This window comes from Octodon degus, unplaced genomic scaffold (assembly GCF_000260255.1).
Source record: "Octodon degus isolate 3935 unplaced genomic scaffold, OctDeg1.0 scaffold00018, whole genome shotgun sequence".
Lineage (NCBI taxonomy): Eukaryota > Metazoa > Chordata > Mammalia > Rodentia > Octodontidae > Octodon > Octodon degus.
Window position 1 is genome coordinate 67,420 of NW_004524594.1, and position 13,104 is coordinate 80,523.

General features: G+C 44.3%; 1 protein-coding gene across 1 annotated transcript; it reads right to left on the reverse strand.

Moving 5' to 3' along the window:
* Positions 1-829: 829 nt before the first annotated feature.
* LOC101579905 (olfactory receptor 4X1) lies at positions 830-1,759 on the reverse strand. Its single transcript, XM_004627269.1, has one exon. The coding sequence runs from the start codon at positions 1,757-1,759 to the stop codon at positions 830-832; it is 930 nt and encodes a 309-aa protein (XP_004627326.1).
* Between the last annotated feature and the right edge of the window lie 11,345 nt (positions 1,760-13,104).

The window sequence follows — 13,104 nt, forward strand, 5'->3', positions numbered from 1 at the left end:
AAAGCTAACCTGGGAGACTTAGGCACTTAGACCCTGCATCAAAAACCAAGAAAGAGAGAAAGAATGAAGGAGGGAAAAAGAGGAGAGAGAAGGAGAAGGGGAGGAGAAGGGAGGGAGGAGTGGGGAGAAGAGAAGAAAGGAAGTCTACAGCTACAGCTCAGTGCAAAGATGTCATATGCAACCTCCTGTTCTGGAGGAAAGTTAATGATGCATGAGGAACGAAACTCCTTCCTACAAGGCATGCATCACTGTCTCACTATTTGGTGCTTTCAAATCACTTAAAGTCAACTAGTGGTTCTGTTCTGTTCTTTAGAAACCGGAGTCCCATGCTAGCACAAGCTTGTGTGAGTATCCTAACAGGAGTCTTCTAGCCTGGGGTCTGAACTCTTTGAAGCCCACTTGGCCTGCACCAGAACCCACCCTGATGGTCAAGGGAATTCTAAGCATGTGTGTGACTACTGTGTCCCTTACTGCCCTCTCACATTTCAAGATCAAAAGCTCAGGCTCTCTAAACCAAGAGATCACTAGACCTCCATGCCCTGAAATGTCCTCCTCTTCCCCAGCACTCCCTCTGCACCATCCCAGGCTGCTCAGGTTTTCTGGAAAGGTCTGTCTCCTCCACACCAACCAATCTGCCTCAAGGTCACTGACACAATAGTAGACTCCCCTTACTCCATCTTAAAGACCCCTTCCATCTTGTTCACTCCCATACAGAAAAGGGACTGAAGTCCCAACAAATCAGGGCATGGCCCAAGATGAGAGGCTGTGTGAGGTCTTTGGTGCTCCAGCTTCCCATCCCAACTCCCCCTATTTTGCATAAATCCATCATCTATTTCTCTTCCCAAATCACACTCCTCCTCATGAGTCTGTGCACGGCATTTTTCACCTCAGTGTTCCTAAAGGAGTAGATGACAGGATTTAAGAGGGGTGTGACTACTGTGTAAAACACAGCCACTATCTTGTCCACAGGGAGGGTGACACATGGTCTCATGTAGACAAAGGAGCAGGGAATGAAGAAGAGGCCCACAACTGCAAGGTGAGAGGCACATGTGGAGAGGGCCTTGCGCCGCCCAGCTGGCGTGCAGCTCCTCAGGGAGCACAGGATGACCATGTAGGAAGCCAGCAGCACCACGAAACTGACCACCGAGATGGAGCCACCATTGAGGATGATCAGCAGGCTGGTGAGGAAGGTGTCTGAGCACGCCAGCTTCAGCACAGGGTGCACATCACAGAAGTAGTGGTCAATGATGCTGGGGCCACAGAAGGGCAGCTGGAAAATGAGGAAGGTTTGCCCAGCAGAGTGCAGCAAGCCTCCACCCCAGGCAGCGCCCACCAAGAGGCCACAGGTCCACCGGTTCATGATAGTGACGTAGTGCAGGGGCTTGCAGATGGCCACGTAGCGGTCATAGGCCATCACTGTCAGCAGAAAGATCTCAGTGCCACCAAAAAAATGGAGGAAAAAGATCTGTGTGATGCAGCCTTTGAGGGAAATGACTGTCCTCTGGATGAAAGAGTCAAAGATGAACTTGGGGGCTGTGACAGAGCAGTAACAGAGCTCCACCAAGGACAAGAAGCTGAGGAAGAAATACATGGGGGAGGCCAGCCCTTTGCTGGCCACAATAGTCACCACAATGAAGCCATTTCCCAGGACAACAGCTGTGTACATGAGGAGAAATACCACACAAAGGGCCTTCTGCACACTGTCATTTCGGGAAAATCCCAAGAGAAGAATCTCAGTCATGTTGCTCATGGCTGCCATGTTTTAAAGCTCAGCATCTACAGCCTGGAATCACAGAAACCAAAACTCTCCTCAGTAATCACAAGTATCCTCCTCAGGCCTGCAGATCTACTGTCATTCTCCCTCTTAAATGCCCTCCCACCTTTGGGTTTCCCCAAATTGCAGATTCCATCAGACAACAGAACAAAGCAACAGCAGGCCCCTGCTTGATACAATGCCCCAAATGCAACTTGATTTTGCAGTGATGCTACCTTCAAGTGTCCTCTCCAGTGCCCACAGTGGCATTAGCTGACTTCATCCTCACAACAAAAATGAGAACACACTCTGTAGACAAGTCAACAGACTCGCTTGTGCTCACTTGCCCATGGTCATGTAGCTCAAGGTCCATATATCTCAAAACGTAGATGACTGTACTACGTCTCTTACAATGAAGAATGGCTTGCATTGGTTGCATAACAGCAGTTTCTGATCAGTCTTTTCTTCCACTGAACATACAGCCTTTACAGAGAGTGATGGGAGCCCTCTACTCCATACTGTGCATCCTAGGAAGCTAATCAGGCTCCTAAGCTCACAAGGGTTAGGAACAAATTATAAACTAGGACAGTATAATCGAGTATGCTTTGCACCTGCCTCACCACCCTGTCATGTCATGTGTTGTGTGGACTCATTAAGGTGCTCTTGGTGCAAGAGACAGGACTGACACCTAGCTTTGCCTATGGAGAGTGCATGGGACAGAGAATGCAGTGGAATCCACTCTGAATTGGAAGTGTCCCAGGGTTCCTGCACAGACACCTTACAACAAGCCCTTGGAACAAGTGGCTATGTTATTTTTTAAAAAACTGAATATCCCAAAGGACACACTAAGTCAATCACCAAGAGAAAAAAACTGCATGATTCCATCCAAAGCAGAAAGATGCATGCAATGGAAAATGATATGGCACTTGCCAGAGGCTGGCGGGCAGGCAAAGTGGAGTAAGCATTTAATGGTAGAATTTCAGTTCAGGGCAAGGAAATGGTTTGCAGCTGCAGATGGTGGAGGTGATTGCGCAACAGCGGACATGAACTTTGAGTCACTGAACTTTGAACTTAAAAAGGATCATGGTGGGAGTTTGTGTTCTGTTACACGGATTTCACCACAACTTCACCACTTAATGAATTGGTAACTGAAACATCTTCAGATTTGCCACACTCACCTCAAGGATAGTGCTTGGTGCTTGGATTTGTTGGCATTTCTCTCATGCTTTTAGCTTCTTTATGTGCTTAGGAAGAGCCAGTTTGGGTTCACAGTGTGCAGGGACTGAGCAACTCTAGCCATCAGTGTGGGAAATCCATCCCGCGTTCTGTTGTAAGGTGAGACTGATTAGTGCTCTCCTTATGCAACCACACTAAGATATGCTATGGAAGCAGGGGCTGGGGAGATAGCTTGGCAGTCTAAGTGCCTGCTTGGCAAGCACAAAGGGCCAGGGTTCAATCCCCAGTACTGCATGCCATGCCAACCCTGAGCCATGCCATCCACCAGAGCTGGGCATGGTGGCACACTCCTGTAATCCCAGAGCTGGGTAGACTGAGACAGGAGGATCAGTATGAGTCTCAGCTGCATAGGGACACCCTGTACCAAATGAATAAATGATTTTTTAAAAAATTAAAAGACATTCTGTAGAAGTAAGAGAAATGGCAGAAGCTTTTACAGTTCAAAAATATGGACAACGGTTCAAGTAAGAGTGGTGAGGCCCTGAACAAGTGTCTAAACCTCTCCGAACCACTGTTTCCTATTCTATGCAACTAACATAATAGTATCCTCTTGCTATAGTGCCCCTTCATGCCCTTTCTGCATCTCTCACACAGTAAAAGCAGACTTTACTCTCAAGGGGAAAACAATTCTATTCCTAGATGAGCACTTTCTTTGTGAAACTTTGCTTGAAAGCAAATGCTGTTTCTACAGCTGCTTTTGATTTGGGCCATCAATGAGGCCTATCCTCTGAGAGGACTGTAAGGACCACTTCGGTCTGCAGACTTTGAAAAATGATGTGTTGTTGCTGTTACTGATTTTCATTCCCCAACAATGTGATAGGTTAACAGAGCAAGATGTGATTCAATTTTCAATGTGACTATCAAATTTTACAATCATAATTGTCAATTTTTCTTAAAGATATAAAACTCAAATGAATTTAGAATGGAAGAAAGATATGAAATTGACCATTACTGATTCCCTAAGTAGAAATAGAAAACATTTGAGAGATGATTGTACAAAGAGATCATCAGACCAGTAAGCCACTGACAGTCTTGGGGATATTTGGGCTGTAGTGTCTGAATCACTTTTAATTATGTTTTTTTAACTGTTAGGGCCAAAGAAAAGATTTCAAAAGATAGTATATGCATGCCAGCTCTGACCCTGGGGCATGCTGAGATGGCGATTGAGACTGGGCATGGTGGCATGATTCTGTAATCCCAGCACTTGGGAGGCTGAAAACAGGAGAATCACTATGAGTCCAATCTGTGTAGTGAGACCCTTTAGAGCTTGTACTAAATACATGATTTTTTTAAATGGTATATGTTTTTATCAGACTACAAGTTAACTAGATGTGTTTAGGATTCCCAGTTAAGAAAACCTGCAATAGGGACCTGGGATATAGCTCAGTTGTGCAGTTTTTGCCTGGGAAGCATGAGGTCATGAGTTCAATCCCCAGTATATAAACAAAAAGAAAGAAAGAAAACCTTCTATAAAAAGAAAGAAGCTTAAGATAGGCTTACCTCAGTAACTTTTTTTGTGGGACCCTGTACTTGCCAGGCAGGCCTTTATGCTGCTGAGCTGAGCTATCTCTCTGGCCCCCTCAAATTTTTAAAATTAATCTAACACAATTTTGTGCTTTCCCTTTTGGGTTTTTTTTCCATAATTTTATTGAGAAATGAATAGCAATGAGACAGTTTCAAACCAAATTGGTAGGACAGTTTCAATAATTAACACATTGCATACATTCTTCCTAGTGGTTAATTGCTGTACAAGATGCAGACTTGATATTCTATTTACAAACACCATTAGAACAAATCCAAACACCATTAGAACAAATCCTCCCTTTTGATATTCTGGTCATAGAACCTTGTAGACTGAGGTTTTCAACAACATGCTTGGTCCTAATCACCTCTTCCAGTGTTGCCTTTCTTTCATTTTTTCCCTGAAGATTTCCTATCACAGAGGAATCAGCCACAGGGATCTCCCTTCTGCTTTCTCTGCTGATGCTCCTGGACTCCTCACAATATAGCAGAGAACCCCAGGCCCAGAATGCCATAGCTGGTTACTGCAAAGCCAAGAAGCCAACCGGGTTTCATGGCTCCTGTCCAACTCATTTCTCTACCTATCCCATGCACCGGCTCCCTACCAGGCTCTGACCCAGTGCACCCTCCAGAATGGAGGGAGACCAGGGAGAGAATCAAGCACATAGCAAGAACAAAGCTGAGAAGAGCATAAGATCTTTAAAAACTCACAAGTAAGGAAATTAACAACACAGTGGCCCAAGCTGAGTATTAACTTGCCAGAGGCGGAATTTCTACTCAAATAGCCTGTGCAAAACATAGAGGTCCTGAGGAGGAGAGCAGTCAGACAAACTGAAGGGCCCAGGAAAACCACGTATCTGGAGGGCAATGTGACAATTGTCTAAGTGTTCCACAAGATCTGCAGCTTCTTAAAGGCAGCCAGAGTCTCTTACACCTTCCATGGCACCTTGCACAGATCTAGGTTTACAGTAGATGTTAATAAGAGACTTCGCTGTGATCCCTGAATCCCCCATCTGCCACCTACTTCAAAGCCAAGGTAACACTAGGGGCATTCTGAAAACAGACTAAGCAAAGAAAAATAAGTTTCAGTCATTTGTAGGAAAATGAATGCACCTCGAGACCGCAATGTTAAGTGAAAGACATCAGACACACAGCTTTATATATTGTATAGTTTCCTTTTGTGAGAAACCCAAAGTATAAATAAAAAGCAAAATACAGCAGCATAGGTAATAGGAAAGAGGGAAGTGGATCTTTTGTAAAAGCAAAGACAACCAAGAGATGGAGAGAGGGGGAGAAGGAGAAAGAAAGGCATTTTAAAAAGAATTGAGGTGCATTACATGAGCCAGGCATGGTGGGGCACACCTGTAGTCCCAGCACTCAGGAGGCTAAGACAGGAGGACTGTTGCAAATTTGAGACCAGCCTGGTCTACAAAGTGAAACCCAGCCAGCCTGGACTGCATAGTGAGATCTTGTCTCAGAAAGACAAAAAAAAAATGTGTTATGTGCAAGGGCCAACTCCGTGCAAGGAAAGCAATCATTAGGTTCTGCAAACATGGACTAACAAAGCAATTTTAAATAAAGAGAAAGTACATAGAGAAAAAGAACCTAATCTCAAAAGTAAACATTTATTTTCTTTTTAAATAATTCTAGGTTTACCCCAGGAGAGATTTAGTGAATTAATTTACTTTGACCATAGTTTGTTGCTTTGATTCTTAAACATAACCCTCAGACCTACTGTAGTCCAAAAATTAATTGATTTGCATTCAGTAGCCCCAAGAAAACATACCTTTATTTCATTAACAATGTTTAAAGATGAAAGGATCAAAGAAATGTAAAGAGTAATGTTTAAATTAAGTGGAATAAAAAACAGAAATTTCAGTTCAAGTTTGTTCTTCAACAAAGTTTGGGTTTCTGTGTAAGCTATTTTACGTTCAGATTAATTCTTTCATTTCTCCCGGAGAAAGTCAGAGGTAAGAATGTGTTAGCAGGTCCCTTGAACTTCCCAAAAGAACATTCCTGAAAATACATAACTCAACAGTTGATTCCGAAAACTCTTTGGTCATAATTCCCTGCAGGCTGAGTCACCAGTGGCAACAATAAAAAGTGACTGTAATATCTGTTCTCAGTCCAGCTATCAGGTAACTTCTCACCCTTTGGTTAGCCAAGCAGGTGGGACTTGAACAGGATGATACTGAACATCTGCCCGCAAGCTCATAGTGAGCAGTGTAAGAAAGCCTCCCACTGTGAGGCAGCAGGAATATCAACAATGAAAGCAGTGAAAGTGTGTGTGCCACTGGGCGTCTGCTCACCCAGGAAGCCTTCAGTGAGTGTAACCCAGTCCGAGTCTGCTGGGATGGTAAGAGGCATTGCTGAAGACAGCCTTCCGCAGACACTCACCATGTGCCGGCAACACCTCCATCCGCCGGCTCCAGTGCTTACCGACTGTCACTAGGGAAGATACGGGGGAATAGAATAGGATCTGTCTACCCTAAAGCCTACAAAGAAGGGAACCTAAGGGGAATGTTTGCTAGCATGAGAATGCTGAAGCATCTAAGGTACAGGGAGTGGAAGATTAAGATCAGGGAATTGAATTTCTTGAACTTTTCTAGCATCCTCTGAGGAGTGGCTGAGAAGAACAAAAGTTAATTTCCCAATTGTTTCATTCAGAGGTTAAGGAACCTTCTCTCTAATTAAACTAATTATAAAACCAAGACTTCTACTTGCCTCTGTATAATTGCCCTCCTCATCTGGCCCTTGAGATTTCTTCTTCTACTCCCAAGTAAAGGACAAATGAGAACCCAACATTACATCACTCCTTGGTCCCCCACAAACAGCCTCAAGGGCTCTGGATGGCCTGCTCCACCCTCACCTCTCCTTGTACCAATGACATCAGGAAGATGTTAGCCAGTGGATCTGGACCAGTCCATACACATACTTGGTATATGTCTGAAGCAGAGGATGCCAGGCATAGGCCTTCTGGCTCATCTCATTCACCTCATCCACTTCAAAGGAGGGAAGACAAAGAGAAGACCTCACTCATATATTGGTAGGAAGGCTAAACCAGCCTGCTGTGAGTTCCTATTGTTAAGGAACTAGGTTTTCCAGTTCTTAAAATTCTAAAAAGTTTTGCTATAAATTCCCAGGTCCAGCACATGGTTTTCATAGACAAAGGCTTCAGGGATCTCCTGAATTCTCTAGAAATTCCCCAAATTTCCTGAAATTCCACAGATTTCCCAAAATTCTCCCAGAATTCCCATGGTTTTCACATGCATGGTCTGTGGAAAACTACAATTTCTTAAAAGAAAGACAAGGTTTCCTCAACTATAAACTACCATGCATTACGTTTGTGTTGAACATTATTATGTACTTCAACTTTCCTGATATCTCACATATAATCAAAGTAACACACCTCTAACAGGAAAACTATCAGGAAAAGGTGCCCTCAGAACCACACAACACCACACTTGAGTTAGCTGGTGTGAAAGGAGCAGTTTATTGGCAGCAACTAGCATGTGCCGGGCTGCTCAGTGGACCAGAACAGCAGCAATGGCTGGGGAGCCAGAGACTTTATAGAGCAGGCAGGAATGGGGAAGGAGAGTCATATAATGTCCTTTTCTGGGCCAGGGTGTTGTAGACAGGTGGGAATGGGGAAAGGGGAGTCATAAAGTCTCCCTAGCTGGGCCAGGGTGTTCTGGGCATAAAGTATAGAGTCCCTGAAGCAAGCTGAAACAAAACTATATGCATAAACAGCCAGATACAGACAGTCAAGGTTAAATCTTTGCAACACAGTTGTGGTTGGTGCATCCAGGAACATCAGAAGTGCTGCAGGGGAAGGGTGCCCATGGCTGGCTGCCATAACATTCTAGACTTTCAGTTATAGGAAAAGGGTGACAAAGTCTTTTCTGGCTGCTTCTTGCTGAAAGGCATTGATTTAGAGGGTAGATTCATGGTCTGGAATATCAGTTTCAGCCATAGGAAGGGAGTGATATCCTGTTTTGGAGCACCATATGGGCCAGTTCGTCCAGCTGGGAGGTGAGGCATTGAAGGATGGGTGCTGACTCTTACGGTTTGCAAGGTATTGTTGAGACCCACAGAGGTACTGATGGCTGCTGTTTCTAGCATGGTGGCTAGAATGGAGGAGGTGTGGAAGATGGCAGCAGGAATAGTACTTTCCAGTTTGCACGTGGGGCCACTGGCTGGGTAACTGCTGACACATCTGCATGAGCATCTATTAAAAGTTTAACAGGCTTTCTACTTATATGGGCAGTTAACATGGGTTTTCTCAGGCTGAGAGGGAAGACCTGTGACTACCTCAATCTGAAATTTCATCTGGCTCAATCATGAACACTTTCTGTTTTTTCCTCTCTAGCAGCTTTGGACATTTTTGCTTGCAATGTCCCTTCACCGTTTCTGGATCCAGGGAATCATACTTGCCTTCTTTCCTGTTGGCTGCTAGTATCACTATGCTCATTTTCTGTCTATAATTCCATTCTGTATCCTTTCTAATAAGAAACACCTCAATTCAGACAAATTCATTCCTGCAAACCCCTCTAACTTCTGCAGCTTGTGACAGATATATGGGGTCCTTTGAGCAAGATATAACTTTTTGGTTTTAAGGCCTCCTGCAGATAGCCCTGCCCAAGGAACATAAAGATAGCTTCCCTTGTAATGAGGCAGGAAACCCCCGGAAGGCTCAGCTCACCTGGGCTGTATGAGGTAGATATAGTTAGGGCCTTAATATGTGTCTCTACAGACAAAATCTGGTGGATCTCAGTAAAAAGAATCTAAAAGTCTATAGATTTTACCTGTATGATTACCTAGGTTTGGGTATCTTTTAGTCTCCATAAAATTTTAAAAATTTGTTGACTTTGGTTTGGGAAATAATTGGGGTATATGAGGTTTATGAGTATCGGGTCATGATGGCAGGCAACATTGGGTCAGGAGGTATCCCATAAGACAGTTGACCTCCTCGGCATGGAATGAGGTCTGGGAGGGAGGGTTGGAAGGAACGGGTGAGGGGAGAATGGCTAAAAGAAGTGAAAGTGTGAAAGGTTTTGAAAAGAAGAGAGTTATGTGGAGCTTGGTGAGAGTGTATCGGCCAAGTAAAGGGGTGGGATATGAAGGCATAACCAGAAAGGAATGAAAAAAGGCTTACTTCCAATTAGACAGGATAGGGGTCCAATAGAGGGTGGGCATTGGGGATAACCTTCAACCCCATAACTGTGATTGGGGACGGAAAAGTTTGTCTGGAATATTGTGATAAAGTGGACCAGGATACACCAGTATCAATAAGAAAGGAAATGGACTTACCTGCCACCTGGATTCATAACCAGGGCTCCTCAGCTGTTAGCAGGACCTCGTCTGCCTCATTGATGAGGGCATAAAAGCGATCAGGCCTCCTCCACCAGGCCCAACAAGTTGGCCAGTGATGGCTGGTACATGGAGGCAGAAGATCTCATTGTAGAGAGGGACAATCTACCTTCCAGTGTCCCTTTTGTTTGCAATTTGGACAGGGGCCTAGGGGGGCATAGGTCTGGAAACTCCCAAGCCCAATGGTCCTCCTGCTTACATTTGCACCAGGGTCCTAATGGCTGTTTGTTGGAGGCCTTGGGTTTGGCTTAGGGATCTAAGGTTGAAGGGCTTCCACCAGGAGCTGGCACTTTTCTTTAGTGCAGTTACATTTTTCCTATCTTTCTGCATCCTCATAGTCATTGAAGACCTTGAAGGCCAGATTTAGGAGATTATGACAGGGGTGTTTGGGCCTTCCTCAAGGTGTTTTAATTTTCTTCTAATATCTGGGGCTGACTGGGAAATGAAGGCTGTGTTGAGGACTGATTGTCCCTCATCTGTAGCAGGGTCTAGATGGGTACATCTGGTGAGAGCCTCAGAAAGGCCTGCTATAAAGGCTGAGGGATTTTCAGTGTGTTCTTGGGTTTTTTCTCTAAGTTTATCCCAGTTGACTGCTTTACACACTGACTTTTTAATGCCAGCAATAAGGCAGCTGACCATTTGGTCTTGGGTCTGAGGACCTGGGGTATTTGGTTGATAGTGCCATCATGGGTTTTGGCACCAAAATGACAGGAAAACTATAGGGAAAAGGCGCCCTTGGACCCACACAAGACCACACTCAAGTTAGCTGGAACAAAAGGAGCTGTTTATTGACAGCAACTAGCATGTGCTGGGATGCTCAGTGGACCTGAACAGCAGCAATGGCTGGGGAAGCAGAGACTTTATAGAGCAGGCAGGAATGGGGAAGGGGATTCATAAAGTGTCCCTACCTGGGCCAGGGTGTTCTGGGCAAAGTATAGAGTCCTTGAAGCAAGCTGAAACAAAGCTACATACACAAGCAGCCAGACAGACAGGGTTAATCTTTGCAGCACAGTTGTGGTTGGCACATTGGAACGCTGGAAATGGTGCAGGAGAAGGGGGCCCACGGCTGGTGCTGTAACAATCTCCATATCATCAGAAAAGTTACAAGAGTGGTTCAAGCCTACAAAGCTAACAAAGTATCCAGTTGGGTTACAGGACTAGATGTTCTGGTACTGTCCCACTCAAGAATATGTGCCTGCTGACTGATGCCCCACTAGGAGGCAGAGAAGCCAGGGAGAAATGGAGGAGAATGCACACCCCCACCTGCCTCCGTTGTGTACCCTCCTGCTGTAACTATGATGTTGCTTCCAAGTGCCACACCCTCAGCTAAACAGATATGAAACAACATCCAGGTGTGGTGTCTTCCCCTCATCCATGGCCCACTGACTCTGGTACAACACAAAGTCTATTTTTAAAGCTCCAGGCAGTCTCACTCCTTAAAGAAATCTATGCCAAATCCTTCTGTATGTTGCGCTAATGGCACCTTCATTTGTCAGTTGCAAGCTAAATAGGATAGGCTTCTGTCACTGGCGCAGACTTTCTCAATGAAATGTCTTATACAAGGTGACAAATGCCTATGAAATGGAATGGTGAAGTAAAACCAGTGGTTCATGCAAGTTATTTCTGCATTCCTGGAAGAATGGAGGAACAAAAGTCCTCTACATCCTCATCCTCTCTCTCTCTCTCTCTCTCTCTCTCTCTCTCTCTCTCTCTCACACACACACACACACACACACACACACACACATACACACACAATCTGCTGAGTATTTAATAAGCACCAAATATTCCATAAACATTTTCCATAAATTTTATGTATTGTTCATTAACTCCATGAAATGTGTACTAGTCTTGTCCCTCTATATAGTTGAAAAAACTAAAGCATAATTTTTATAAGAAACTATTTGTAGACCACATAACCAACTGACAACAGTGTGACTTAGACATAGACACTACAACTCCAGAGCCTGTGCTGAAAACCTCAATTAAGAAGTGACCAATTTTTATAGCCTTAGCACCTACTGAAATTCTGGTGCAGATCTATGAAGTTTGAATTCATCCAGTTGTGCCTGGCTTGGGTCTGGCTGCTGTGCTCAGCTTCTTCCTGCTGCAGCCTTTGGAAATGACTCTTTTGTGCCCCTCTTGCAAGATGCTCTGTTCCTGGATTAGCTGGGTGATTCTGGCCCCTAGTCTCTCTGCAGGGACTTCAGCTGCAGTTTCACACCAGGCCTGTATGCCAGGCCTGGGCTCAGTTGGAGGGTTTCAGAGAGCAGGACAGAAGGACTCACTCACAAGTGGGCCTGGGCTGGGTCTGGAGGGATCCAGCATGCAAAGGGGAGCGCGGAAGCTCTCCCACAGACTTGCCAGGCCTGGGTTTGGGCTGCACTCAGAGGGGTCCCAAGAGCATGGTTGAATGTCTCAATCACATACCGGGCTTGGGCTGGGTCCAGAGGGGTCCAGTGGGTGCCAAGAAGTGACTGATTTTTAAACATTCAGTGATTCTTGCATATTAGATGAAAAAAGTTTCTAGGTTTTTCTTCTTTTACATATGCATGTTCACTTTATCTATTGAACATACTACTGTTTCCCCCATTGTGTATTCTTGCCAGCTTTGCTGAAAATACACAGGCCGTACAAACATGGGTTTTGCTGAGGTGTCTCCTGTCCATCTTATCAGGAAACCTACAGCATCAATTAATGTCATCCTGAGGATATGACTTTCAGATAATTGCACAAGGGAGTTGGATATGAAGTCACATTGTTCTCTTTGTAATTAATAAGTATTTTGTTAGGAGATACTTTGAGATTAGTTGCAATCTTATTTTTCATCAAAAAAGACAGCATCTTCATTCTAAGTGCATTTTGCTTACACATGTGATTCAATTTAGCAGTGCATCAGAGGTCCTTATTCTCTACATACTAGCAAATTCACTAGAGGAAGTCAGACAAGAGAAAATGTAACATACAGGTGAAAACTGCTATTCAAGAATATTTACCACAGTGTTATTTAGTACAGTAGAAATAATAAATGTTCTAAAATGAATATAAATGTTACAGAACATCCATTACAACATATTTTAAGAGAGATTAAATGAAATTTTTGAAGACATACATGAGATAGTGTAAGCCTAAAACCAACAAACATTGTGAGTTTTCCATGTACCCAAGGGGCTCCTTCAGTCTGGACTCCAAATCATACCAAACCCAAAGACCCCAACCAAGAC

Bases quoted from the DNA above. Each gene is read 5' to 3' on its own strand.
- LOC101579905 (XM_004627269.1), bottom strand. From the start codon at position 1,759: ATGGCAGCCATGAGCAACATGACTGAGATTCTTCTCTTGGGATTTTCC.